Source organism: Zootoca vivipara, chromosome 7, assembly GCF_965207765.1.
Source record: "Zootoca vivipara chromosome 7, rZooViv2.hap1.1, whole genome shotgun sequence".
NCBI lineage: Eukaryota > Metazoa > Chordata > Lepidosauria > Squamata > Lacertidae > Zootoca > Zootoca vivipara.
Genome location: NC_142590.1, coordinates 59,066,597 through 59,089,905, shown reverse-complemented (window position 1 = coordinate 59,089,905; position 23,309 = coordinate 59,066,597). Strand labels below are relative to the sequence as shown.

Genomic DNA, 23,309 nt, shown 5'->3' with positions numbered 1-23,309 from the left:
AGTGACAGTTTGGTGGCATTCTATGGAGCAAATCCGAGGGCTTTCCCCAAGGTCCTCAAACCCTGAAAAGTTGGGGGGTGGCGGCAAGAGAAAGCAGGGGTGGTTTAAAGCAGATAAATGTTTAGTAGGAAGGCATGGACCCCTTTCCCTTGCTCCCCCTCCATTCAAAACCACACCCTTCCAATAATGCTTTCCATTGACAAAGGCCATCAATATGTCCATGCCTAGTTTCCCCCTTAACTGTTAGCTTCTGACTCTTCCTGAATTTCTTCTTAGCACCCTTATGTTCTCTCTTCAATCTGCTTGCTTGCTTTTTTTTTAAAACATTTCTGGCTTTGCTAATATAAGGAACAGTGGGAACCTACAACACAGGTGTATCACCTGTAGGGTGTATCACCCACACCCTAACAGGAATGTTCCTTGTCAGTGCTTTGTACAGTCTAGAATAGGAACACTTTGAGTGTTGGTTGGAGGTGGCAAAGGGCCTACTTTTTCTTTCCACCCTTCTAAAAACTTCCTCTCATTGGGCTATACAGTTGAAAAGGAGTCAGGATTGATAAAGAGCTTAGAGGAGTATAAAATGGGATGGAGAGGGCCATTTCTTAACGCTGAGCTCAAGGATACCATAAACAGTTTGACACACCCACACAGGCCAATTCTCAATCTCTCCCTCCATTTCCCTCCCCATCGACATCCCATGACTTAACTGGCCTCAGTTATGCCTTTAATTCCTAGACTCACACAAGCCCTGTTCAGGAGATAAAGCCTTTGTGTGGTTCTAATAATCACAGGAGAATGGAGCCATGCTTATTAACCATGCTTCTTGCATGGTGTCCCCACTGCTCTCCAGGTGTCACAACTAGAAGGTCTGAATCGCAGAGTCTGCTTTATGCCTTTGGGCTCCTTGTATGATTTCAAACCCTGATCACACAGAGCTTTAGTCTGTGTCACATGTTGTAGAGGTGACATGTGTAGAGGAGGCTCCCTTCTCCAGACCTTCCTCTTCATACGATGGAGGCACAATACCTGAATAGGGCTGTGGCCTGCCTGAGTTCAGTTTCTTCAGATTGTTTTCTGGAATCCTGGGGGAATCCTGGATTTTAGCATAGCCACGATTGGACAACAGTGTTTCCTTCCATCTCCAAGGAAAAAAATAACAGTGAAGACAAGAGTTTGGCGTGAACTCAGGTGAAGATGAAATGTGTGTGTCTTTGCACCAATATTTGTCCTGTAATTTTATTTGGAAGAGCAGCAGATCTGGCTTTCCCTAGCTACGCAGTGTTTGATTTGCTTCAAGGAAGCTTCTGGTTTGTTGAATAAGTCTCACTTGGCCTCCACTTGACTTTCCCCCACTCTTATCTTTTCAGACCCAGATACTGATGCTGCTACCATCCAGCAGGTCAGCGATTACGTCCTCTCCCTTCGCCTTCCCGCTGACACTGCCACAGTCCTCAGGAAAATGAATGAGATTCAGAGCCTGGCAGCTAAGCTGCAGTGCCCTGAGACATTCATTTCCCAAACGGCTGGGGATATTGCTAAGGCCAGACAGCTTCAGCAGCAGGCAGAAGAAGCCAGGTAAAGAGGCCTTTAGTACCGTTGGATCGTGTAAGGAGAGTGATGGAACCTGTTTGTAGTTTCAGTAGCATTTGGCCATGAGCCCACCTAAGAGATTGTTCAGAAGAAGAAAGGTCCTACCCTATAGCTAGTACAAGATTCCTTGCCTTCTTGAGGCTTCTCAAAACCTCAAGTTTTTAAACTAATGCAATTAAGACACCATATATGTGGTGTGGTTTCATTTAGCACCCACTGAGATCTGTTGGTAGAAGCATGCCAGCCACATTGTTGAAGCATCACCCCACTCTATTGGTTGAATACAGGAACATCGCTCTCCTTTCTGGGCAGACATTAACCCTGCATCCAATCCACCTACACTAGTGGCCAGAATTGTGGAAACCTGTTGCAGAAAGTGTATTTCTGAGGTTTGATGGCTCTCATAACACCACTTTTTTTAAGAGTAATACCATAAAATTATATATTGATGGAAAGATAATTTAATGAAGAATGTAATGCAACAAAGTTTGTTCAATTTTCTGCTGCATTGAATTATTTGTACAGTGGAACCTCTGTTTACGAACACCTCGGTTTACGAATTTTCGGTTTACGAACGCCGCGGACCCATCTGGAACGGATTAATTCACTTTCCATTACTTTCAATGGGAAAGTTCGCTTCAGTTTATGAACGCTTCAGTTTATGATCAGACTTCCGGAACCAATTGTGTTCATAAACCGAGGTACCACCATTTGAGAGTAAAATGTGCTTTACATGTATGGTGTGGATGCAGCCTTTGTTTATAAATGCTTGTTGTAGTCCATCCTCTCTGCTGCTTCCCACTTCTTACTGCCCCAGTCTGTCTTATTTTTCATGTAGCAATATGTGATGGGAATTCAGAGGGGTGCTTTTTAATAAATATATATTTAACATTTTCCTAGGAACCGGGCAAATGCTATTGGGGCCAATGTGGAAGATGTGGTGGAGAATTTGAAGCAGGCAAACACAGCACTTCAGGAGGCCGAGGACACTATCCGTGGCTCTGGCTATTCCCTCCGGCTCATCCAAGACCGCCTTAATGAGGCGAGTGACGCTTGAGTGTCTGGCTCTGAAGCTCCCAAATGAATGGCTTACTCTAAAGCAAGCCTGCGGGACTTGTGATCCTCCAAGCCCAAATACATCGTTATTGTTCTGTCGATGACTCACGTTAAAAAAAAGAAATTCTGTGAAGGTGGAACACCTACACACTCCCCGACAGAAACAATAAAGCACATTACCTATTTAAAGGCATAACATTATAAAGATTGATTTCAGACTCAGAGCATCATAACTTCCCTTCCCTTCCCTGCTCCGGGTAATGTCAACTATTTTAACTCTAAACAGTTAACATAAAAATACTCAGTCCCATTTCAAGTCTTGATTATTTCCTGCGACATGGATTGCCATGCGGGCAGTTGTTGGCTGTTTTGCATTTTTTGGTGCAAGAGAATATATTCTTGTACACATATATTTTCCCCGGTACTGGGGAATTTTTCCATTTTTATTAGACAGCAACAGCATCATTGTGTGGTATTTGTGTAATCAATATTGTGCCATCTCCACCATTGGGATTAGCAGGACATGGGTGACTTCCTATGGCAAGCAGGAGGTTGTTGGGGGAGCAGGAGGCAGAAATCAGTAATGACTGGACTCGCTTCATTTTTTTGTGCTGCCATACCCCTGTGTCAGCCATTTTGTCTTCTGCCATATCCTAACAACCACCATTTTGTGACTAGCACCTATAGCAGTCTCAATATTTGAAGTGTGCCTGCTGGTCCAAAAAAAGTTGGTGACCCCCATCCTATTAGAGTGTTTTCCATAGATTCCCCAGTAGAGCAAAGTTTTTGGAATTAATATTTTTTTTCAGGGACAAGAATTTACATTGCTAAATGTTTCCTCTTTTGGGATGCTCAGATCCAGGCTGTCCTTAATCCAGCTGAGAAGCATGTGCAGGACATCACTGGTCAGCTGGGTGGCTTCACTGGGAGACTTGCCCAGCTACAACTCAATGCAAAGCAGAACCTGTTGTTGGCTGCTGATGCTCAGCAAAAAGCAGGAGAAGCTAGTGAGCAAGCGAGGAGCACTCAGCAGGTATGGGAAATGGGAGCTTCCAGACACTGCAATGTTTCTTCCCCCCTTCATTTTAAAGCTGTCACATTGTGATTCAAGGAAAACATACTGCTGTGTTTCCTGTAGTTGTTTGCATGCTCTGGGGTGCAATATTAGTCAAGCAGCCCTGGCCAATACCTTTTGGCAGATGCTTTGAATTCTGCTCCCAGTTTGGTGGTTATTCCTGACAATGGCATGGTGCCTCACTATAATACAGCGCCTCTATCATACATACCTTCTCTCTTTTGCTCGTCCAGCTTTCCATATTTGGTTCAATTATAGTCGTAAACAACAGAGCACTGAGGACTGATGGAACTCATAGAACTGGGTTGTTTAAAGAGCATTTTACATATCACATGCGTCAGCCTCAGCTCATCTTTTTTTTGTAATCCTTTGATCTAGTTATACAGGGGTATAGCCAATGCACTTGTTCCATTAGTGCAAGGATTTATGCTTGAGCAATAGAATCCCCCCTCCTCCTCCTTGCACCCTCTGCACCTTCCACAGATCTGCTCCAGAACATCGGGGGATATTGTAGTGGAGGTTGGGATATTGGAAGTTCTATGGCATCCACGTGATAGAGCCGTCAGATGTGTGACATTAGCCTGTTCCATCAATTTGTTCACAGAGATTTGAACAGGTGAGACAAAAATATGCAGAACTTAAGAGGAGGATGGGACAAGGATCAAACCTAGGAGAGCAAGGGACTCGGATCCAAAATGCCCACAAGGAGGCCAGCACATTGTTCACAGAAGCCTTGAGTATGGTGGCCAAAATGGGAGGTAAGGAGAGCATGACTTATCGTTGACCTCACAGTAATTTTCTTTGCCTTGCCTGACCACACAGGATTAGGGATTTGTAAAGAACTAGTGTGTCAGTCATAAAGCTTCTCTTTGGATTAATTTTATCTCTAGAATACGTAGAATCCTCTAAAGTCAAAAGCAGTATTGCAGGTGTTTCATTTTGGGTACAAATCTGGGATGGGGAACCTTTGGCCCTTTGGATGTTGATGACATCCAGCTGGCTTGGCCAGTAATCAGGGGTGATGGGAATCTTCTGAAACGATAAGGCCTTGTGAGCATGTTCTCCAAAATGGAGGCTGTGTGCATTTGTGGAGTAGCAAAATCTCTGCCTGTCCAGTTTCAGGGTTTTGTGGAGAGGTGAAACAAAAGGCTACTGCAATAACCCCTGTGTATTTCCGCTCGTTCTTTTGATGTTATGTCCACTGAAGGGTGGGGTGGGGGTGTCATGTAAACACAGTGTCCTATAGAGCCACTCGCAGGCTTGCATCTTAACTGGTTGCCAAGCCAAGTGCCAGATTTTTTCCGATGCTTCATTTGAACGCTTCGGTTTGAAGCTTTCAAACCTAATGGCTTTGCTCGACACGCTTTGGGAAGCAGCCAGTGTGTAGACTAAATGCCTTGGCCCCTGTAGCAGGTGGAGCATGAGTAACTGGCTGGCTCAGAGCCAGGGATGCTGCTGGAAAGGGGAGTCGGCGTTGCTTCCATTGATAAAGCTGTGCCGCTAATGAATGGCTTTCATTGAAGGTGTCTCTCTGTGCCACAGACTTGGGAGCTGGCTGCTGCCAGGCAGTTACTCCTGCTCAGAGTTTGCTAAATGCAGCAAGTAGTGCTGATATTACTAAATAGAGCAGCAGGCAATTTCCTATGCAGAACACGAAGAGCATATTTTACCAGTGTCTGCTGACGTCAATGCCAAAACTTGTTTGCCCCTAATCGGAAGGAACTGATTCAAGATGCTATGTGACAGAGCAGCAATTTTTTTTTTTAAAAAAAGGTGGTTCAGATCCTGCCACTGTTTTAGGCAGGCTCAATGGGGCTGTTTTAAGGGGGTGTTATGGATAGGCAGAAAATGTGGTCTGCAAGGCATCTAGACTCAAGCAAAAGTCAGCTGCTAAAACAATAGATGTACTACTATCCAGAACTTGCAGGAATGCTTGCATCAAATTGTGGCAGCACTTAATTGATATGTTTGTGCTGAAGGTGCTTTTCCCGTCCTTGGAACCTGTCTGCTTTCTGCATGCATATGCCTTTCCTCCTCTTGGGACTGATGCTTGTTCTTTGCATTAGGAAGTTTAAAAATAATGCCGAATTTGTGCATAAAGAGCTGTGCCATGCTTGGTAATGCAAGCAAGGGGGAAGGTAGGATGCAAGGAGTCAGCCAGGGATCTCCAGAGATAAAGTGTGACCTTGAGAGATTAACACACACTCCACAACAGGGGGCATATTATATAACAGCTTAGTTTCACTCTGATCAGATGAATGAGAAACCCATGGCTGATGCTCAGCAACAGCCTACACATACACAATGTTGAAGAACTGGGAGCTGAAACAAAAGCTTTTCTGTGCATGTACCCTATTTCTTTTTCAACCCACAGCTATAGAAACAGAGCTTCAAGATAGCAACAGTGCATTTCTCCTTGAATCAGCCAAGCTGGCAGGCCTGGAAAAAAAGGTGGAAGCCATTCGCGATCATATCAGTCGTCGAGTTGAATATTATGCCACATGTACAGACTAGCACAGCCCTTCCTGTCTTTCAGATGCCATTCCCCCTCTTTACAAATAAACCATCTTTGTTCACTTTTATCAGGAGGAGAAGCTAGCGGTGAACCAAAAGAGCCCTAGCATTTAAAGAAGTCAGTGGGTTAATTTATTTGCCTTCCAAATGTCTTTTTTATACTTTAGAATTCCTGTTTTGAATTAAAACTTGCTGGTGGTTCCTTTTTATGTAGAGCATGTGTTTATTTTGCAACTTTTGCACTACAGAAACAAGGGGGACTGAAGCTGGATTTGAATTAGGGAAGAAACACAGTCATGAATAGTGATTTTGAGCAGCAATAACAATGACACTGCTGTATCTTGGACTTTATTATTACAAGGACATCTTGTCTTATTAGCCACCACCTGCTTTATTGACAGCATAACACTCTGCAGACGGCAGGAAGAAAATCTGCCCTTGGAGTTCAGGTGAGCGCCCTCCAGAATGAATTAACAGATCACTTCCTTTGCCATCAATAACCAGCAAGCACTTAAAAACCAATCGGCTTTATTAAGCATGGTACATATTGTAGAATCACTGGCTTGGAAGCAGAAGTTGGGTTCATCAAGGGAATAGGAATGCTATGTCTGTCCCCTCTGCATCCATCGGAAGATGTACAAGGAATACGAAAGTTTTTGCCCACCTACATCTGGAGGGCATATCATTGGCTACCACAGCTGTAATGAAAGCTACAAAAGCGAACCAGAATAGAATGCATTCAGACTTGATCACCTTTTCCACATGGGCTCAGCACAAAAGAACTCCTGGCAAGTGTTCTGTTATTCCACTGGACAGCTACAGGCTATAGATACAAAGCAAACATGCCCTCTACTTCCCGCCCCAGCATAAAATATAGCTTTTTGCAAGGATGTAAATAAGCACACTGAAATGGCTAGCAAAAACTTGCCTTCCTTTTATAGAACTGTTTTCATGTTGGTATTAATGACCCCTCTAGTCAATTGCATCACAGAAATCCTCAGGCCCAGTGCTTTCCCCCCCTAGAAAAATAGGTGCCGGTACTCACCATGAAGTTGTTACAGTAAGTGCCATACTTTTTAACAACAAAAAAGAGGTGCTGGTACTGGAGTACCCCCTGAAAAAGCACTGCTCTCAGGCCTATGAATGTGCAGCACTTTAATGAATGGCCACAGGCAACTGAGAACTCACTTCGGCCTGGCAGAGCTCAGACCAGGCTCCTCTTCTTGCACAATTGATGTTTGATTTTGTGGCTTTGAAGAGATGAATCCAACAGCCCTTCTGAAAGAGATGAACCTCATTATTCACGTGTAACATAGTTGCCCCAAATTCAGAAGTCCTACATCGTTTATCTTGTGGTTGGTGTTTTTAAAAGCTCTGCCCACTGAAACAGGGTGCTGAAATGAAGGATAGTGGCTCAGCAAAAACTACACAGTAATAAAACTAAGTGTTTGTCCCCCAAGGACCAAAACCACTGCTGGCTCTCAAACTGCTTTTCCACTTGGCAGAGTTGATATACTTATTAAACATTAAGGATCTCTCAGAAGAAGGCACACTGGCCATAATCCAATATAGAGTTAAGCATGCTTTAAGGTGTGGGGATCTTTTTCATCCCAAAGGCCACATTTCTTCATGGGGAACCTCTGGGAGCTGCATGCAAGCAGTGAATGGGGCAGGCACCTTCATCCATTAGAAGTCAGAGGTTTCTCTACACCCATCTCTCTAACCACCATCCAGGCAACCCACAGGTATCATCACATTTCAAGGACACATTCCAGTCAGGAAAAAGCACTCAAGAGGCATTGACCACCATGAGTCAATGGTGACATAGAAAGGCCTAGAAGGCCATACTCAGCCCCAGGGTCTGAGGTCCCCTGTTTTAAGCTTTATGACACCAATGGGTTTACACACACCTAGCTATGAGTTGGACAGACTCTCATAGGGGAGCTTGACTTAAAGAGTTATTTATCAGACTGGGGATATTTTCATTCAGGGAACATATGGTGACCTATTCCTATGGTTAGAGATTTCTAGGATATGTTCTCTTGGTACCTGGCAATTTCTTACGAGACACATCAGCATAGCGTAAGTTTACACCCTCCAGCTAAGGAGAATGAGAAGCAACTGGGTGTGTGCACATGCTAGCAATTTGGAGCAGGTAGAGAGCAAGGGAGCAGAGCCTTTTTTTCTGGGGATCTGATGTGGGATAGTGGGCCTGATGGCTTGCTGAGGTGCCTGCTGTTTCCTTTCCTTTACTCCCTACTTGTGTATTTGTAAACAAAAAGAAAAACTACAACAAGCACCCTAGGGTTCCAGTGGACTATTATGTGCCCAAAGAGCTTTCTACTGCATTTTCTAGTGCAGTGCACCCTCCTGCCCTCCAAAGGCTGTCCAATGTAATCAAGCTAGGCATGAAAGAATAGAGTGGGCCACAATTGGGGGGGGGGCATCTGCATTCCCCTCTACAGTGCTTGGGTATACAGGCACATTTAATCCAACTTCTCTAGCTAAACAAAGACACCTTTCACCTAAGCATTAAGCAAGGACAGGAGAGAATGGAACTGGCACTGGATCATCAAGGTTTCACCACTGGAAAGGGCCCTGCGTCTGAATCTAGACACACTTACCTGGTAAACGTATGAGAAAGACTCAAATGGCTGATTTTCCAATCACATCACCAGACAAACTCCAGTTTGCCCGGTGCCAAAATAGGAGTGGTTACTGGCTTTCACTGGAACAAGGACTTCTGAGTTGAAATGACTGAGATTTGGAAGAGAACATTGAAAACAAAACAAGAGAGTGAATTATATGTGTGGAAGACAGCAGCAACATTGTCTAAAAATACTTACATATGAATCAGCTCATCTATAGGCCAGCAGCTTTATGGCTCACGGATCTATTCACCAATAAAGTGTGCTAGAAGTAAACTATTGCTCCCCCCCCTGCATGATTTTGAAACTCACTTCAGCATAAAATCCTTACAGCAGATTAAATGGTTGAATCATGTTGACAGTCAGTTGGGGAAATGGTCTATGGTTTAACTTTCAGTAATTTGGGAATCCTATCAGACACACTTCATACAAAACAGGCCCTGTGGAGTGCAATAACACACTGACATCCAAATTACAGATTTATCCAGCCCGTACAAAGGACTTTTGATGAGTGCTGCAGTTCAGATGGAGTCACACATCCATATGCTTCACTGTATACACATAAATCATAGATGCAGAAGTCTACCTCTGCTAATTAACTTCCCTTGCTAGATTTGGATATTTTTTGGGTTGTATCCAATGTTAATCATACTCAGAGTAGACCTACTGAAATTAATAGAAGGCTAATTTAGGTCAACTAATTTCAATGGGTCTACTTCAAGGAAAACTTAGTTGGATAAAAACCTTTTAACATTTCAAAAGTACTGTAAGTGGTTTTTTTTTTTTAAAAAAAGCCTAATTTGAAAAATGAAGTACTTATAAGGCTGGGTTTGCATGCAAGACCATAAAGTACATTTGAATATCTCATGCACTGCTTGTTCTATGTGGGAGTGTTGTTAATCTGGGATAAAATATGGATAAATTTAATGTGAACATTCCTGTCATTATGGGCTTTATATCTACCTTATAGAGTAATCTGAGAACAAACTAATTTAAGCTTCTTAAAGCTGTCATACTTTTAGGAGTCACAGTAAATCTGGTGGGTTTTCATGATTTGATGACACCAAATCACAGCACTCTACTTTTTAAAGCCATCAGTGCATTCTGGTTTTGTCAACACATAGCAAAGGAAATCATTTCCAGCATGGTCTCCTAACAAAAGCGAATATTTTTGTGGGGTTCTGTGTGTGAAAGCAAATTACTTCAAGCCTGATATTACACCCTCAGGAAATTTTCAAGGCAAGGGAAATTGCCTTTTTATATTTTCCTTTGAATCAGAATCCACGAGTTTTGCAATAAATCTCAAGATACGCCCAAGCAGATAAAGCAAAAATGGTTAGAGGTACAATTGTTGCTCTGTGGGAGCACATGCCAGCATCTCATTTGGGACCTGGTGGCAAAAATGCAATGGACAAAGCAAGTCTCTCCCCTACTGTATCCAGCTGTCCTGAACTAGTTCACCAATCACAACCCATCTCCAGCATAATGGAAAGGTTCACACAATGTATCAGGGAAGGCAGAAATGGTTGAGCACATTTAGCACAGAGGTATAATGCATACTGAATGGACATTAGATGTTCAAGCCCTGACCCCACCCTACAAAACCCTACTGGGCAGAATTACCCACAATATGCAGGCTTCTGACTTTATTAAAGTTCTCAAAAAGTCTCTCCAAGGTTCACATGATTTCAATCCTACCATTATGGATTAAACAAATGGGGCCACCAGCAAAGCTGGCCATTAGAAAGAATGGGGGGAAACTCTTGCAATGGTCTTTCTGTGACACTTCTTTCCAAAATATCTCATCCAGCTATCTCCCTTCAAGTTTTAGGAGAAACCCTTTATAGCCTGCATAAAGGGGGTGGGTCAAGAGTGTGATGGTGATTTTTATTAGGTACTTTATGGTACCCCTGTTACTACGACTTTACTAATTATTATTATATTACTTTGCTGCTTTGTAAAAATTGTTCCTGACTTTTGAAACTGTTTTTATGCTTCTTTTTGTACAGTTGGCTTTAATATAGTGTTCATTTTTATATTTGCATTGTAAGCTGCATTGGGTGCCCTTGTAGTGCAAGAGCTAAGCCTTTGAAAAATGAATAAAAGCAGCATCTCTCACACAGCTTGCCCACAGCAGACATAAGAGTGGAGGAAAGCTCTACATTCCCATATCCCCCCCCCCTTTTGGCTTAACATTTTTCCTCCCACTGGAAACAATGGGGCAGGAAATGGAGGGAGAGATGTACTCACATTCAGGAGCATAACTAAATTATTCCCCAGATAGAGGATGCACCAGAGAACTGGAGCAGTTCAGGAGCCTTTGGGTCCAAACCCCTTCCTGGCATGTTCCTCCATTGTGGCCGTGCTGAGTCAGGAGCTCTGGTGTTTGGAGGCACCAGTAGTGAAAAAGGGAGGATCTAACATGAGATCTCCTTTTCCTGTGTTAGAGGTCTCCAACACTGAGTAAGTTATACCTGATCTAATCCATGACCCCTGGCATGCCCTCCCAGGAACCATAGGATTGCACCCTCACTGACAATTAGGGCCTCCTGTTCAACAATTCCATGTGGTGGAATGGACACTTACTGGGGTTTGGCACCTCTTTTGAGGAGCGCTGACTCTGAGCAAAAAGCCGTCTTCACTTTCTCATGTGTTCCACATGCTGTGTTGCAGCTAAATGAAGGTCCGTTTGGAGGGCTCTGGTGGTCTTCTGTGGCTGTGCTGGGAGTGATAGGGAGGGGTGTGGTAGCCGGGTGATCCAAACACTTGCTGTCTGCCATCTTGCTTTGTTGATTAGAAAGCTCCAGAGTGTTCTGGCACGATAGCACAGGGACCAGCATCTTGGCCTCTCGATTTGGTTCTTCGTGGCTGGTGACTGATGGAGTGTTGGGTCTTGATGCATTTTGCACTTCTATGAGCGGGAGACTGCTTTTGGTTTTGGTATCTGGGTGGTGGCAGTTCATATGGAGCTTCTTCATGTGGTGTACGACAGCTGCAGCATTGAAGGCTTGCTAGCAAAGAAGAAGATAGCAAGTTTTGTAAGAGAGCCCATCGGACTACTGAACATTAAGTCTGTTCAGATGCTACTTTGCTCTTGGAATTCTTTCTGGAGTGACATTGGAAGCAGACATCAGGTTCCTACTCTCCCTGCCCCATTCCCTCAAGTACAGGCAGAAGTAACAAGAAAACCAGGAGGTACCATGTTTATTTGAATATGGCACCTTTGCCAACCCAGTGCCCTCCAGATGTCTGGGCTACAATTGCCATCAGCTCCAGCCAACAAAGAAAGACTGGATATAGGGTCTGCCACTCATGTTTATTGCAAAAGTGCTCAAAGGTTTGTAATGACCAAATGTTTTATCAACTGTGTTAAATAGATGAAATAAATAAAAGGTAAAGGTTACAAACCACTTTGCACAAGGGCAATGCAATCCTATGCAGACATGCTCAGAAGTGAAAAGTGCATTTTGGATACCAATCTAAACTTGGTATATGGAGCAGCTGCCATAAAGGCCTAACACAGGGGAAAGTTAAACTCCAAAAATAAATGTCAGTCCTTTATTTCTCTGGTATGACAATTCTGCCATTAATGAGGGACATTGTACAACATGGCAGGGCCAAATCCATATTAAGTCTTCTGGTATTCCAATACTAATGCTTAGGGGATTTCCAGGCGGAGTGTCTTAGCTGGGAAATCTTTGTTCTTTGGGGTATTTGTTCATTGCTAGACACTGAGCTGAATGTCCTTGGGTATCATAATATGCTTGGATAGCAGCACCAAGCAACTTACCTTCCACCTGCTCTTAGCAAAATTTTTCTGGATCTGTGCACTGACAGAGGGATATATGTCACGGTGGAGAGCTGTGTTTCCATTAATCCTGCAGACAGAGGGAGAGGAATAACAGGCAGAAAGGCAGATGGTGTTTGTGAGGCATTTTGCATTCTTGCAACAGTTAGCTCATGCCTTTGTATGTTCAATCAGTAGTAATTAAACCCAAAAGGGAAAAGGCAATAGAGCACAATATAAACAAATTCTTCAATGTTTGAGCATGGGCAGAGGAGGATGCCCTCTCCCCCTCCCCGGCTGTCCTCACAGTGAACATCCATGACAAATGGTAGATCTAATTCAAGCCGACCCACCTTTTCATACCAAATGGGCCACAATAGTACTTTGACATGGAACCCACAGGCCTTGTTGCACCGGGGGGGGGGGGAGAGGCCAAAATTTGACATGCCCTCACCACAGCCCTTGAATTGCCTTCCTGAAGGTGACTAAGTGAGGCACTGAGCTTTGGGAAGGAGGCGAGAAGTTCAGGCAGGGTTCAAGAGCCCTCCTACCTCCTTCCCAAAGCTGGAATTGGGAAGGAGGACTCTATGACCCTGTCAGAGCCTTCACACCTCCTTCCCAAAGCCCAGTGCCCCCCTTACCAGGCTTTGGGAAGGCAGCATGAGGGCTAGACTGGGGGCATCAAATGTTGCTGAGGGCCACCAAAAAAAGGCCTCAAGGGCCACATGTTACCGTTGAGTCACACATTGGACTGCCCTGATCTAACTTATAGGAACTAGAACAGGGAATGACTGGGGCTGCTTCAATGAAACTGTAGATCTGTGGATCTACTGAACTATGGAACCATAAAATCATATAATTCTTTTTCAGTTTTTGACAAACAAACATTGAACAATATTTTTGGAGGCTGCAAGCAGTTACTTGGGGAGGTGCAACCAACATACCTTAGTTTGTGTGAACATGCCCCTCTCAAAGGACTTGGTTTGAGCAGGAAGCCACTCATTATATTTCCTTGAATTATTGTTTCATTTGTTGTTGTTTTCATGCTTTTATAGGTTGCATTCTTGTGCAAATTATATTGGCCATATCAAACATTGTATACTGCTTAGAGGTTTTTGAAATATTAAGCTGTTTGTAAATGTTTTTAAACAAACAAGGCTGCTCCATATGTTGTTTGGTACACAGGGCTGATGGAGTAATTCTTAGCTTTTTGAAGGATCTCCTTGCTTTAATGGTCACCCGGGGGAGAACTTAGAACACATCACAAGCATGTCTGCCCCCGTGAAGCTCAGCTCAATTGCTCCCTTGCTTGAGAAGGCTCGCTGTAACAACCTCAGCAATCTACACTAAAAGCTTACACCAGTTTTATACTATTTCAATTATCAGAATCCTCAGAACTGAAGTTTAGTAAGGCAGTAAGAATCCGCTCCAGTTCTCACTTTACAGCACATACTACAATTCCCAAGGTACAGCATATGCATTCTTAACAAATAAAAACAATTCCCTATTCACATTTTCAGGCAAACTGAGATCTCATAGAAGGTAATTCTGTCTTATGAGCCATGACCACTACAATTTCTCTGTGATATGGTGTTGCATGCTTTTATTCTACTAGCAGCACTGATCTTACCAGGGGTGCCTGAGGGCTTTCTCACAGGTAAACCTCTCATTTGGATCCTTCTCCAGTAAGTGACAGATGAAATCCTTGGCTGTTTGGAAGGAATGAGGAGAGGCAGGGTTCAGCACAAACACAGGAAAGCAAAACAAAGCACCACAGAGCTCATTGTTTCAGGGTTTGCCACATGTTTCATGGTTCATTTGGTTTGTAACCAAATACAAGACCTGTGTTGGATGGAATGCCAATTCAGTTGACAAATTCCTTACACGTGGTAAAGTATTTTCTATGAATATCTATGAAGCTCCTTTATATCCAGTGCTTAGGGGTACTCTCATTTTGACTCAAGAAAACCGCCATTTTATAGTTCAGATCAGGAAAAATAAATACAGTAAATGGACAAAGGTACAAAGATTCACAAAATGTTTAGGGGTATGCGTCCCCCCGAGTTCCCCCCCCCGAAAAATAGCACTGCTTATATCGATCAAACTACAGTACAATGCTGGTTTGCTGTGGTTGTCAGAACCCTTCCAGGATGTTTCTGAACCCTGTTTCTGGAGGTCCTTCTAACTGGAGATGGCAGGGGTTGAATGTGGGACATTCAACTTATGAAACACTGAATTATGGTCCTTCCGCTAAATTACAGGTTATAGCAGCCAAAATGCATATGTTCTTGGTGAACTATTCTATAGGCAGTCCTCCTGAGGAAATGCTGAACTCCATATCCTGGAATTGTGACCAGCTGTATCCTGAGGAAATATTTTTAAAGTCTTCTTCCTAGCCTACTATTTTTCAATTAGATTAACATAGGAGGAGTGTATTTGATCTGGTGTGCCAGATCAAAAACTGGCCACTTCTCCAATGTGGGGTCATATAATATCAGGTGGATGTGAGCCCACCAGAAGACGACAGGCATTGCATTTGGTACTGAATTTAAAAAGCATCAAGTACAAAGGAACAATTGGAAGTGCAACCTAAACCATGTGCTCCCAATTGTTCTTCAGCAGTAGGTCTTGTTTTTGACACTGTTTGGCTACAAATACAAGCCAAGCCCTGCTCCTTGACTCCCAGTGGGGCTTGCATTCAGCAACAAATTTAGATGGCATCAAATGCAAGCTCTGTTGCACAGGTGCTCCCAATAATGTGTTGGCGGCTATGGCTTTATCTGCTCTGCACCTGCTGTTGCATGATGCCAAGTGAGTGACAAGTGGAGGGGGCTGTCCAAAAATGGCTGCACAGGCCAAGCTGGCTAGCCTGGAGAGCCTAAATTTGCCCATGAGCTAGTTGTTCCCATCCCTGATCTACAACAAGAGTGGAAAATGTGTGGTCCTGAAAACGCTGAACTACAATTCTCATCCCCACCCCAACTATTGGCCATGTTGGCTGATAGGAGTTGGAATTTAACATCTGGAGGGCAACAGGTCCATCCCAGGCTGAACTCTTGGCCAGGTTTTTCATGTCCCCTACAACCCTCGGGGAGTGGCCTGGATCGCTGTGTCAAAATTTCAGGACGATCGGTCAAGCGGTTACGGAGAACATAGTGACCGGCAATTTTTACATATATATATATATATATATATATATATATATATATATATATATATATATACACACACGAATCTATCGGTCATAAGCAGATTCCTAAGGGTGGAATGTACCTGATTCAGAGATATCATCCCAAAATGGAGACTCAAATTCATAGTATCCTTCTCTGATCTTCTCAAACAGTTTGGACTCTGTCTCTTCATAGAAAGGAGGGTATCCACACAGGCTAAAGGGGATTGGAAAAGGAGAAAGGCCACCTGGATTAGATGCTGCTATTGTACCCATGGCTGACCTTTAATGTATATTCAAGGAAGGAGGGATGATGAAGAAGAACAACAACACAAAAGAGGTTCAGCAGCTTCATTTTATGAACTGATTGTCAGGAGCCCTTACCTGTGGTCCCTTTATAGCAGGTGTGTCTTCTCTGGAGGGAGGCTCCAGAGAAGAGTCAGAGTCAGATTTTAATGAAAAAATATAAACAATCATTGAAAAGATTAGTAGGGAACATACATTGTCATGTGGCGCCCATGGGGGATTTCCTTCTGTTATGTATAGCAGGTGCTGGGGGAGGATACGATTTCGATCAGGACCATGATAGGGGCAAAGGGTTACAGCTTCTCTCCACCGGGCCACAACCTCAATCCAGATCACTTACCACCCCAGTGCAGTGGCTGTGGACACCATTATTATTATTATTATTAGTAGTAGTAGTAGTACCTGCTAGATTAGGCCAATGACCCATCTATAGTCCAGCATCCTATTCTCACAGTTGCCAACCAGATGCCTGTGGGAAACCAGTAAGCAGGATTCAAGCATGAGACCACTCTCCCCTTCTGTGGTTTCCAGCAACTGGTATTCAGAAGCATGGCTGCCTCAAACTATGGAGGAAGATCATAGCAATTATGGCTAGGGGCTTAGCCTTCTTCTTTTTCGTTGTGGGAGGTGGTTGCCTGCTCTTTTTTTGTCTGTGCTTTATTTATTTAGGGCATGAGCATCTTGCCTTTTTTGGGGGGGAGTGTTGTTGGGGAGTTCTGAGCATTGGCCATTTTTCTTCTGTGAAATGTATATTTTGTGGTGCACATAACCATTTCTTTGCCCCCCCCCTGGGCCCAAAAGGTTGGGGGTCCCTGCTTTACAGCATTTTAGCTTGTAAGCTTCTCAGCCAAGGTCTTTTGGAGATCAAGCACAGACAGTCATGATGGAAGAGAGCAGAGAAAAAGTAAAGGTAGAACAGAAGAATTCCATGGTGGTGCCATTTTATTGTTTTAGTGTTCTAAATTATAAAATTGCCTTGAATGCATTGAATGCACACAGTAAGAAAGAAAGCAGATTTTTTTAAAAAAAACCTTAATAAGGATGTAAACCTGAGTGTTCGCTTGTAAAGCTGTATATCTGCTTATGGTGAGTACTAGAGCACACTAGGTTACTGAACAGAGTATTTTAAAATGGAAAGTGGGTTGATTCTTCTTTTCATTCGGGTCATCAATGGATCACAGATGCTTGCTTATACTTTTCTCTGTGTCTCTGTCAGCCAAGAAAACATCTTGTGGGATAAAAACTGTGGTGGGCATTTGCAAACTCATTGGGGTCAAGACTATTGGGGAATGTCACTTACAGGATGTAGGTAATGACTCCGATGGACCAGCAATCAACAGCTTTGCTATATGGCTTTTGTTCTAGCACCTCGGGAGCTGCAGAAAATCAAAAGGAAAGTCAGGTTGTGGCTATAAAATCAGATTAGAGAAACCAGAAAGTCAGGTTAGCAATAAAATGAGCAATTTAACTTTGAAAGCTAACATTCCTCTAATCAGCACAAGAATCCCTTTCAATGATGCAGAGTAGAATGGAAAAATCCAACACCTGAAGCAGGTGATGACGCAAGTTAGAAAGTCTGAGGAGGAAATTATAGTGCATCTGAAACACATCTTAAACTATGTGTAGAATATAGGGCAGCCTCGAATCCCCTGAAATTACATTTGGCTCAGGAGCGAGACAGTAACTTTAAGCAGTGTATCTCCAAGCTGCCAACAGAATAAGGCTGCAGTTCTATGAATGTTAAGTCTAAACAAAATTCCGCTGAAATCAGTAATGAACTAAACACGTGGAGCTAGATTACCTATGCTCAGTGTCTAGGCACTGAGTATGTCTGAAAGAGTCTTCAAGACTGTTACTATTTTGTGGGTGGGATTCACTGATATACTGGCAAATTTAAGACTAATTGGAGCTCCTCTGCAGTTCCATTTCTTTCTCTTTTTTATTTTATTTTATTTTATTATTTTATATGGACTTTTTACAGTAAGAAAATCAACAGGATAATGGAGTGGAACGTATGGAATGAAATTTCATTGATGCAACATTAAATAACCTCTCTACCAGCAAACCAATAAGCAGCTGATGTTGTAGAACCGCCTATGAACTTTGTGCAAACAGATCAGGACGAATGTTCAATAAACATAACGTTCAATTTTGAAGTGACTCTAGTATAGGTAAAACTGTAGAAAAGAAGGCTGCATGTGACTGATCTTCCAAAGGCTTCCCAATCACATGGAAAATGCCCTCGAGGCTTCAAACAGCATTCAGATAACATACACACAGGAGCAATGGGTTGGAGATCAAGATGTTGCGTATGCATCAATACATTCTAATTTCAAGATTTAGTCAGCAACCTGCAGGTTGAGATACCAATTTTCGTTTTGAATAACTGCCACACACAAAGGAAAAGGAAGTAATATAAAAGTGGTTAGACAATATATTTATGTTCACCACACTTAAGTAAATAAATTTGCTGGCAGGAAGTGAATACACTGTTGTCATGCATGACGACTTCAACGATAGGTAGCAAACATACTTGCTTACCAACATATCCTGGAGTCCCACACGCTGTAGACATGATGCCATTCTGCTCCATTTTAGACAAACCAAAGTCTGTGATCATGATTTTGGAGTCCTCCTCGGGAGTTAGGTAGAGCAGGTTTTCAGGCTAGGAATAATGGTTGAGAGTATAAAGTAAAGTAAGATGTCTAAAGAAAGGGTTTCTTCAGTGGTTGCTCCCAAGTTCTGGAACTCCCTGTTAATGGAAGCCTGTCTAGTCTCTGCTTATCTTCTTCTGGGAAAGACATTATTACTCAAAAAGACCTTTAGCCTTATTAGATGACAGTATGGCAACTGACTGTAAATATGCAATTTGGGGCTTGGGACTGCTTTTTATTAAAAACAACAACAACCCTACCTGCTTTTGTGTTTTGTGCTTTAATTTGTTAGCTGCCTTGAGCATCATTTGGTGATGTTGAAGCAAAAATACTGTAGTAAGGATTATATATGCATGACACTGCCAGTCAATGTACTGTAGACAAAGAATATCTCAAGGAGTTTACCTTCAGATCTCGGTGGACTATCCCATTCTCATGAAGATAATGCACAGCTCCCAGGACTTGTTGAATTACAATGCTTGCATCCTTTTCAGTGTAAACACCTCGTTCCAAAATACGGTCAAATAATTCTCCTCCAGACACACTGTGGAGGAAGATAATTAGAAGAATCATAAAGCTGCTCTTACTGAACTGCATGCACATTTGGTCTGATCACATATTCAGGCTGTACCGTTTAAATTCTACTTTCAAGTTCAGCACACAGTGCCACTGAATAGCTTAGAAGCAAAATCAGTGGGGTAGCAAAAGAGTTTTGGACGTGACTGGTGCTTCTTCAGGAAAATTCATAGAAGCAAGATTCAACATTTAGATGTGCTACATAAGAAAAGGAGAAGCAACATATCTAAATGGTGAAAAATTGGTCACATCCACACCGTATTTTTAAAGTACATCTCTCCACCCCCAAAGAACAGACTGTATTCTATTAATGGTGCTGCGAATTGTAGCTCTGTGAGGGTAAACTACAGTTCCCATGGTTCTTTGGAGCAAAAACATACCTAAAATGTTTTGAGTCACTAAATATCTATTTCTACTATGCAATTGCCTTTGGTTCCACTTCCTTCTCAGATTTCCCATTTCTGTTGCATTTTTCACTGATTAGCCTATGTTTAAGAAACTTGAAAATGCAGCTAGATTGGGCATCCCCAAACTTCGGCCCTCCAGATGTTTTGGACTACAATTCCCATCATCCCTGACCACTGGTCCTCTTAGCTAGGGATCATGGGAGTTGTAGGCCAAAACATCTGGAGGGCCGCAGTTTGGGGGTGCCTGAGCTAGATAATGGAAGTTCTGCCTCCCATTTCCTAGGTCTTGATTTGGTTTGTAAATAAAAACCGAGTCAGTAGTAAGTAAAACTTGATGTACTAACATAGTGAACTTAGACCATGCATTTTTCTGCCATGTTTTCTTTGAAGAAAAAGGATCAGTTTTCATTTAATGCTTTTAATACTTGATGTCCCCCAACCTTTTCCTCTGTAGTTTTGTTGGAAGCTGCACAGACTAGCTGGCGCAACCCAGTCATACAGCCAGGTTATAAGAAAGTAGTAACAACAACAAACAACCACCACCACCAACTTCGCTCACAAATCTCTTTCAAGCCTTCAGTGAAGCAATCTGATTTACTAGTACTTAATTGTCACAAAGTACCTTCATTAGAATAATCAACCTTTAATCCAGCAAGACATTTGGAACCTGATTGCTGACACACTAACCTATTTTCCTTTTTTAATCGTCACAGTACAAAATCAAATCAGAAATCTCTCTCTTAATCCCGCAGGGTTGCATGCAACCAAATCATTCCATGTGCACAAGGACTTCTGCTTGCAGTTTCTCTCCCTCTCCCCATGCCCCACAAAAATCTACTCCAGAACAAATTTGGGGGAACTGCAGCGGAAGGAGACAGAGGGGAAATTCCATTGTGCAAATGGAAGAACTTTTGTTAATGGAATGACTTTGTTGGCTACAATCCTTACTTGCCTTTAAAAAAAATGGGGGTAAGGTAGAATCTGAAGATTTTCTTTAGAATTCTACTGTCCACTAGGGATGGGTCACTTGTACTGAAGAAGACACTCCCACAACCCATTGACCAAAACACTTCAAGTGGAATAAAGGTGAAAAGTGGCCTGCACATGGATTTTAATGTCACTGGGATCAATCGCTTTAAACCTGAATAGCTTTTAAAAAGTGCTCTTCTCCCTTCTGTTCTAGACCCCTCCCTCAATCCCACCTACAATTTTCTTTTTCCTGCTCTGAATATCTCCTTATCAAGCTGTTATTAATGGAGGGGGAGAAATGAACTTATGGGTGGGTTTATCAAAACGAGGCTCACAATTGTACCACCTGCAATTCTGGGATATTGTGTGGATTTCATGGCAAAGATGTGTATGAGGGACCTCATTCATGTTGTCACTTCATAGCCAGAAGCTACTGAAGCAGTGTGCAATAAGAGAAAATACAAAACTCAAAATATAAAAACCGTGAAACCATTTCTACAGTTGCCCAACTAATATTCCATAAATTGACTGTCACATTTCAGAGAAAGCCTTAAACAAAATGCGGTAAGATGCAGATCTTACAGCACAACAACTCACTGACATTTCTCTACTTACAGCTGCATGACCAGATAATAGTGGGTCGTACTCTCATAAATGTCCTCCAGAGTCACTATGTTGTCATGCTTTATTCTGCAACCAAAGATAGAAATGTTTCACAACGTAGCAGGTGTCAGAAAATGTCAAACTAAAAGCAATTCCTCCCATTCAGAATGAAGTGCCATTACTTCAATGTACTTATTTCGATCTACACAGGAAAGTGGGAAGCATCCTTTTTGTAAGCACTGTGAGTCTCTTCTGTTCAAGGAACAACAACAAAAAAATTGTTTGAACCTCTAAGAGCAAGAGAATTTTCTTCCCACCTATAACCAAAACGCCCCCGCAGTACATTCGTAAGGAAAAGGGAAATCACAGAAAGAGTTTATCTGTTTAGAAACCACACTGTTTCTGAAGCCTGTTTTGCTATGTACACTCAGTCTTTGGGAAGCATACCTCCATTTTTATTTATTACCTAATTTATATACTGCTTCTTAGGGCAGAATTGCCCTTTCAAGTGTACAAAACAATAATCACCATCACAAAAAATAATGGGTTACATCAAATGATTGTGTAACTGGCCTTCACTACCCTCTCCTGTGCCCCATAACCCTTCCACATGCCCTTAAAATCTACTTTGGAAGGTTGGAGGAACCTCCAGAACAGAGGAAAGCTGAGGAAGGAGAGGATGGAGAAAGTCCACTTGCAAATGCTAGATTCCACTCAATAAAAATAATCATTCAAATAAGAACCTCCTTACACTTACCTCATTAATGATGCAACTAACGGTTGAATTCCCTAGAAACAGCTCTTATATTTCCCCCCTTCCTCTCTAAGTTTTACCACGCCTTCTTAATAGTGCAAATATTTATTTGAGGGGTCAGAATGAAGGTTGAGCTAATCCACCCTTTTGGATGAACAATGGGAATGAGTGGCATGAAAGAAAGAACCATCTCCCATTGGTTGACTATGCTATATAATAATTCAAGGAACATTGCCTCTGAACATGGCGTTTTTATTTAGCTATCATGGTCCATCACCCTCATTTGCAAAACATCACCAGGAAGTCCATTTTGCATGATGCTAAAAACAGGTCTTTAGTGTGGTGGCACATACTCTTTGGAACATATCTGATGCTGTCTTTATTGCCTTGTAGCTGGATGTTGAAGATTTTTCTCTTTCAGAAAGCCTTCAAAGTGGATCCTATCCTCTACCCCAGTTGGTATCTGCATGCATGCAAAATTACTTTCTTATACCCTGCCTGTAGGGCTGGGTTTTCATACATGGTATTGTTTTGTGTGTGGTTTGAATTGTATTGCAAAATCACTCAGAGATGTTTAATTATTCCATTTATGAATCACAACAAGTCTAGGGTGTTGCTAAGCCCTCACAAAAGCTTGTCGCCCACTTTGAAAACCATGCCAATAAGCTAACACATGCCATCTAAAGGCTGATTAAATTTTTAGCTGTTATATTCTGTTGGTTCCTGGATTGCAAGAACAGATCAGAAAACATATTTAAAGCATTTCTTTCTTTAGTGCATTAAATCAAATACGGAACTTTGCTGTTTCAGCTATGACTTCTTCTGTCCCGCATGGGGCATGTTTTTGGTTGATGCCCTTTAGTGTTTCATATATACATATCTAGTAGCCTTTTTGAGGGGCTCTGGAAGCAGCACCTGGCCTTGTTTTGGTGCCCCAACTATACTTACTTCTTCAGCACAGCTATTTCATTATCTAGGCTGCTGTCCCGGGTGACAGGCGACTTTTTAATGCATTTCAAGGCATAAAGCTTGCCGGTCGTTCGGTGCTTCACCAGGAAAACTTCTGAAAAAGCACCTCTGTGAGGAAAGCAAAGATTGAAAGGTAGGCAAATGGATTTCCGAGGCATGGTTTAACTTCTATCACAGAACACATACAGAAAACACTGTCACACCAATAGCCAGCAAGGAAAATGGTAATAAA

At 42.5% G+C, this 23,309-nt stretch overlaps 2 protein-coding genes across 5 annotated transcripts in view; one reads left to right on the top strand and one right to left on the bottom strand.

The window, feature by feature from the left end:
* Positions 1–6,444, top strand: part of LAMB3 (laminin subunit beta 3) — a 128,519-nt gene extending 122,075 nt beyond the window's left edge. For both annotated transcript variants that reach the window (XM_035122653.3, XM_035122656.3), the window contains 5 exons: positions 1,368–1,575; positions 2,491–2,632; positions 3,503–3,679; positions 4,326–4,479; positions 6,096–6,444. In XM_035122653.3, coding sequence (XP_034978544.3) covers positions 1,368–1,575; positions 2,491–2,632; positions 3,503–3,679; positions 4,326–4,479; positions 6,096–6,235 — 821 coding nt within the window. In that variant the 3' untranslated portion in view covers positions 6,236–6,444. The remainder of the gene's footprint in view (positions 1–1,367; positions 1,576–2,490; positions 2,633–3,502; positions 3,680–4,325; positions 4,480–6,095) is intronic.
* A 163-nt stretch (positions 6,445–6,607) lies between these two features.
* Positions 6,608–23,309, bottom strand: part of CAMK1G (calcium/calmodulin dependent protein kinase IG) — a 28,755-nt gene continuing 12,053 nt past the window's right edge. The window contains exons 2-12 of one of the 3 annotated variants that reach the window (XM_088674362.1): positions 23,057–23,185; positions 21,367–21,441; positions 19,205–19,343; positions 18,687–18,810; positions 17,446–17,521; positions 15,944–16,056; positions 14,301–14,379; positions 12,674–12,761; positions 11,470–11,894; positions 8,860–8,992; positions 6,608–7,513 (exon numbers count right to left, since the gene is read on the bottom strand). In XM_088674362.1, the coding sequence (XP_088530488.1) occupies positions 8,902–8,992; positions 11,470–11,894; positions 12,674–12,761; positions 14,301–14,379; positions 15,944–16,056; positions 17,446–17,521; positions 18,687–18,810; positions 19,205–19,343; positions 21,367–21,441; positions 23,057–23,185 (1,339 nt within the window). In that variant the 3' untranslated portion in view covers positions 6,608–7,513; positions 8,860–8,901. Of the gene's footprint in view, positions 7,514–8,859; positions 8,993–11,469; positions 11,895–12,673; positions 12,762–14,300; positions 14,380–15,943; positions 16,057–17,445; positions 17,522–18,686; positions 18,811–19,204; positions 19,344–21,366; positions 21,442–22,111; positions 22,255–23,056; positions 23,186–23,309 lie in introns of those variants that run through there. The other 2 variants (XM_088674363.1, XM_088674364.1) reach the window with 2 other exon arrangements.